The sequence below is a fragment of the Rhinatrema bivittatum genome, chromosome 6 (genome assembly GCF_901001135.1).
Source record: "Rhinatrema bivittatum chromosome 6, aRhiBiv1.1, whole genome shotgun sequence".
Classification (NCBI taxonomy): domain Eukaryota; kingdom Metazoa; phylum Chordata; class Amphibia; order Gymnophiona; family Rhinatrematidae; genus Rhinatrema; species Rhinatrema bivittatum.
Window position 1 is genome coordinate 113908993 of NC_042620.1, and position 6000 is coordinate 113914992.

Consider the following 6000-nt stretch of genomic DNA (forward strand, 5'->3'; position numbering starts at 1 on the left):
CTCCCTGTTTTATTGATGTAACATGCATAGAGTTCTCACCTATATTTCTCCCTATTTTAATGATGCAACATGCATAGAGTTCTCACCTATATTTCTCCCTATTTTAATGTTGTAACATGCATAGAGTTCTCACCTATATTTATCCCTGTTTTATTGATGTAACATGCATTTTTATCCCCCTAGGAAGAGAGCCTTTTCAAATAATAATATATTTAAAATTGCCATTCTCCACAAATAACTATTTAATTTCTCTGAGAGGAGCCTAGGGCCTTATTCTGTAAAGATCTTTTGCCCATAAGCATAGAATGGGTTAAAGTTTTGTTTTTTTAATAAGGCCATTCCAGTGTTCTTTATTTATTTTATTTTATTTTTTTTTATTTTCTTAGCTATACTAACAAGTAAGGAAAGCATGCAAAGGCATGGTTTTGGGAATGCTGGCCAACATAGATTTGTAAAAGGAGGGCAGGGGTGGTGCTGAGATTCTTGCATTACATACTGAGTACATGCTAAGACAGTATAGTTTGGTTTTTTCCGCTTGTTGCAACGTGTTCAAACCGTTGTATGGTGGCTACAGAGAAAAGAAAAGATGATGGAAAAAAATAGATCAGGATGATTCAGAATAAAATATTTTATTTAAGATCATGTTTACTTTATTTATTTGGATTTTATTACATAACTTGTTCAATAAGGAATTCACCCAAGGCAGGGTGCAGCATATTAGAAAGCAACAGCATACTTAAGCATATGTATGTGTCCATCTGTCTGTGTATATAGCCTACTCTTTCTTGCTTTGTAAAGTTTGAATATACATCACAATGATTTGTGAGAACTGAACACTTTTCTGGGTCAGGCTGTTGGGGGGAGGGTGCATTGGGAATGGAGCACTTGTTGACATTTCACAGTCTCTATCTCCCATAGGAAAGCAATGGGCGATTTTTGAGAGGATCCATTCACCAAAAACACGGACCCGGTGTTTCAGGGTTTTTTCAGATCATCCAAGATATTCACTCACATTTTTCTTCCAACCGGTCAAATGCAGTGACTTTCTATCCATATTTTGGAGAAAACCATCATAGTAGTTTCATAGAGACAAAACCTGTATTAGTCTAATTAATGTTTCAGAATGCAAACTTTTAAGACTTTGGGCAATTATATTAGCCTAATAAAAGGTTTTGTATTATTCTCCTACTTTCTTAATGCCTACCAATGCTATGGTGGTTAAAAAGCCTGGAATAATTTATGGTAGATTCTATAAACACCGGATCTAAGTACATTTCCAAACTAAAAGTCGTAAGATTCATGCTGATATGGAACAAGCACTGCTTTAACTGGTAACACAAAAAATAGGCAAAGGAAGGGCTCGAACCAGGACTCCACAAAGCACCGAAAATGACACGCTAATGCTACAAAGCCAGAGCAGCACATCTGGCTTTTACATCCTGATGCCAGACGATGGCTGCGCTTGTCCAGTCAGTCTTGTTGGGAGAGATGAATGAAAAAGAGCATGCGGAATAAAAACTTTCCTTGACCTGTCTTGTTAACATTAACTAGCTCTCGTTGAAGTTAACAGTGGGATCCTTTGAATTTTTTTTTTTCATTCTTTTTTTCCTGGGTTTCGCGAGGCTGTGAAAGTTGTGTAGGTTGAGTGGCAGAGGGCACGGCTGCTGCTTGCTCATCGCAGGAGCGAGTGCATGTGGCACCTGATGCTGCAACGTGCATTGTTTAGCAGCATGCGGGCGGGGGCTCAGGCTTCTCCTCCAGCCTCCAGAACAAACCTGTCTTCCTCACGATTTCTGAAGCTGTTGAGAACAAAAATGCTTTTGGGGGGGGAATCTGCAGTAGGGAAGAATAGATGATAAAAAGTGAAAAACTGGTAATGACAAAAAATAACATGTCACTTAACAGATGAAAATGGAGAAGAGAAATTGAAAATAACAGCTACATTGCTACAGAAGGTAGCATCTGAAATAAAGAAATAATGATTGTATAGTGCTCTGAAAGAAGAAAATAAAAATATGTAGGAGTAATAATATAAGACAGAAAAGAAGCAGAGAAGAATACCGGCAGCACTACAATGACTTAAACAATGTCACCTCAAAATAGGAGAGTTTAAAGTTTCAATCCTATCAGGATTGTTACAGTAATCAGTTGGTCTATTTCTTGAGTCTGTTCCTGCCTTTTTTCTGCCTTATCATGGGTCTCCTTTCTTTTCTCTTCTTGAAATATTTGAGGTCAATATTCAAAGCTGGCTGTTTAAGTAACTTGGCTGGATATAATTTATCTGGCAAAGTTATAAGGTTTATTCAGCAGCAAGGCTATGTTGCTGAATATATGTGTATAAATTCGAGCTTAGCTGTACGTTATAACCGGCTTAGTTTAGACATGCTCTATGGCACGTTTACCTTAGCTGGTTAACTTACAGGCCGATACAGTACAGTGCAGCGGAGCGCACTGTTAACCCGCGTTTGGACACGCGTTTTCGACCCGCTAGCTTTACCCCTTATTCAGTAAGGGATAATAGTGCATCAAAAACGTGCGTCCAACCCCCCCGCCCCCGAAACTAATAGCGCCCGCAACTTGCAAATGCATGTTGATGGCCCTATTAATTATTCCCGTGCGATACAGAATGTAAAATGTGCAGCCAAGCCGCACATTTTACTTTCAGAAATTAGTGCCTACCCAAAGGTAGGCGTTAATTTCTGCCGGCACCGGGAAAGTGTACAGAAAGGCAGTAAAAACTTTTTATTTTTATTTACTTTTAATTTTATTTACTGAATCACGTGATTTTTACTGTATCGGCCTGTTATGCAGCTAAGACTGAATATCGTTATTTAGCCAGATAAGTTATGCAGCTAGCTTGCTCCACCCTGATCTGCCCACTACACACCCACAACTTATACAGCTAAATTTTTAGCTGTATAAGTAACATATTTGGCTAAGCAGCGGCTATTGAGCGTAGCTGCATATTCAGCAGCTGCTACTTAGCCACATAAGTTACACTTACCCGGCTAAATAGCGCTGAACGTGCTTTGAATATTGACCTCCTAATGTTTTATAATCTTTTGGGGAAAAAAAGGTGTGTGCCTTTTATTAAGGCTGTGTTTGTAATCCCAGAGTCTTAGTAGTTTGTGCCCTGTTTGCATTTTGCATGTATGTATGTGATACCTGCAAAAGGGAGGGGGGGTCCTAGGGGGAAGGGGCATTTTGATCAGCACAGCCATCGCGCAGTTTACACAGATTCCTCTTTCTGGGGGTGTCTAGCTAGAAGGATCTTTCCAAAATGTTCAAACATTAATGGGATCAATCTGCAAAGAGATTAGACTCTTAACTTTGAGAGTTAGGCTCCCAAATTAGCCCTTTTGAAAATGTACTAGGGCTGAATGCCTAAATTTAGCATCCTAAAAAGTGGGTTGAGGAAACAAATTTTGGAGCTTAAAACTTATTTTCAGAACTAGGCACCTAATTTAGGATCCTAAATCTAGGCAAATAAATAGCAGGTCTAAATCTAGGAGCCAATTTTGAGGGACCTAAATATATGTGAATTTTCAGCTGAAACATCTTAGGCTTCTAAGTTCAGCTGAAAATAGGTGCTAAATAGACAACTAACCTAGGTTCTTAACTTTTGGAGTTCAGCTTTTTTTGAATATCAGCCTCTAATAGTTCCTCAGAAATTAAATTTAAAAAAATGTCCTAAATGATTTTGCTGAAATATCTAGCTTGCCGTTCCAGGAGCCCTGATACCTTTTATTGCACCAGCTACAAAGGTGTTTGAGTGCATGAGCTTTGCAGAACACACAGGTCCCTTCTTCAGATCGGTCCCCAAAACCATGTACCTTTGCTATCGGTGCATTAAGAGGTATCACTACCAGCTAAAGCAAAAACTTTTGTCAGCACTGATACTGAAAACAGCATTTTATTGGTAAATTGAAAAAATAGAGTGAGTTATTACTAATATTTGGTCTGCATCCTATGGCTATGGGCTGATCAACTTGAATATATCACTCTCCAGCCTTTTGAGGACAAAATACATTTAAAATGAAATGTTTTCTCCATAATTTGAACACCCATTTCTAGGGAGAGAACAGCTTGGCATGTGATGGCCTTCAGATTACAGAGAGAAAAAAAAAGTATGTTTCTCCCCCTTTTTTCCACTCTATTTCAGCACAGCTATGTGGCGAGCACACAAGTCAATTTGCTGGCGTAGGGAAGTCTCCTCTTTAGGATGTATAGCAGGAAACTGGCCAGCAGGGGTCAGCCCTGGGGCAGCAGGCAGCTTCCTTCCCCTAGGGGTCTGAAAACATGACCTCCACCATGCCCTATAGAAATCTGCCATCCCTGATGTACAGGAAGTAGGAGCCAGCCAGTGGCCTAGCTTGAGAGGGGGGGAAAAGCTTTTAATTCAGAGGCTATTTTTTTTTTTTTTTTGCTCGGAATGCTGCCTAGCAATATATTTCATCCCTCTATATCTATATTTCAGTATCAATGATTGCTACATCGGTACAATGTTGCATTGCTCTAAATATTATATATCACTAACTCTCATGAAAGAGTGCACTTCAAATACAGTGTTTTATATATGTTCATTTGTCTTTCTTCCAGGTATTGATTGTCGGTGGATCTATACTTTGAGAATGCGACAAATGGAAACCAGTGCTTCCCACCAGAATCCTACAGGTTTACCTCGCTCCCACAGTGCCTCCAGCAACTTGTCCCAGCTTTTACCATACCTTCATAGCCAGACCTCTTATGCAGCAGCTGTAAGAAGAACACGGAGGCCCTCCAGCTATCAAATAACACCTATAAATTATTCGAGAAGCTCATCTCCTACCCAGCAGGGCATGATGAGAAGTCTGTCTTCACTACAGCTTAGTTCTAAGGGAAGCAGTCCTTCCAGCACTGCGTCCGACAGTCCATCAGAAAGAGAGAAATCTGTGACTGCAAGGAGGACCAGCTATCACTATGGGGGTAACTCACCAAACACGTCTTTAAACAGGAGAAGCAGCGGAGGAAGCCCACAAGGTCTTCTTCCTACAAGGCAATCTGGGAGATTTCAGAAGCCTTTTCAGACACAGCACCATCAGTTCAGATCATATGACCACAGGCATCAAAGAGCTGCTCAGCACCAACAGAGGCACATACCAGGAATGCCCATTAATAATAATGAAACGGACCCTAAAGCCAATGAGGAAGATAGCAAGGTTACGGATGGTGGCTGGATAAAGGTAGAACACTCCAAAAAATCTCACAGACAACAGGCTGCCAGCAAACCAAATAAAGACAGGCCAAAAGGAACTGGGCGTGGCAGGAGATAGTTCTGAAATGGAACCCTACTGCCATATTTGAATGAAATAGTAGGAGTGGCCTAGTGGTTAGAGCAATGAACTGAGAATCAGGGAAACCAGAATTCAAATCTCATTTCCGCCACTGACACTCCTTGTGACCTTTGGCAAGTCATTTTCCTGTTGCCTCAGGTACCACTTAGATTGTAAGCTCTTCTGGGCCAGGGACTTGTGCCTACATTCTAATACTGCTGCAAGCCATCTTGAGCATAATTTTTTAAAGGTGGGCTTAAAATTCAAAAATTATTATATTATTAAATATTTTTTACAACTAAATCAGGGTTTATGTGTTGAATATACATTGGATATGGGTTTTAGTTTACAGGCTAAGTCTAATTTGTTTGGAGTCAGTTTAAAAAAAAAAAAAAAAGTACTTGGCACCTAAATTAGGTACCTAAATTTGAGAGGATTTTCAGCTGAATTTAGATACCTAACTTTTCAGCTTAAAATTCAAATAAATTTAGGGGCCTAAAACTGAAGAGGATAACTTTCAAACAAATATGCACTGTGGCATATATGCTTGTATATGGCCATGAGCAGACCTACACTAGTATTTTATAACCCATGTGTATGCTATATGCGCATTTTATATAATGTGTATCTCTACCCTACAACATATGCATGTATGTAGGCTAACATGCAAATACATGCAATGCTTTGA

The 6000-nt window shown here is 39.6% G+C and overlaps 1 protein-coding gene across 1 annotated transcript in view; it reads left to right on the forward strand.

Moving 5' to 3' along the window:
- The window catches only part of MAP3K20 (mitogen-activated protein kinase kinase kinase 20), a 492577-nt gene extending 486913 nt beyond the window's left edge, over positions 1–5664 (forward strand). Inside the window, exon 20 of the mRNA XM_029605800.1 lies at positions 4600–5664. Within this exon, the coding sequence (XP_029461660.1) occupies positions 4600–5312 (713 nt within the window). The 3' untranslated portion in view covers positions 5313–5664. The remainder of the gene's footprint in view (positions 1–4599) is intronic.
- The last annotated feature ends 336 nt before the right edge of the window (positions 5665–6000 follow it).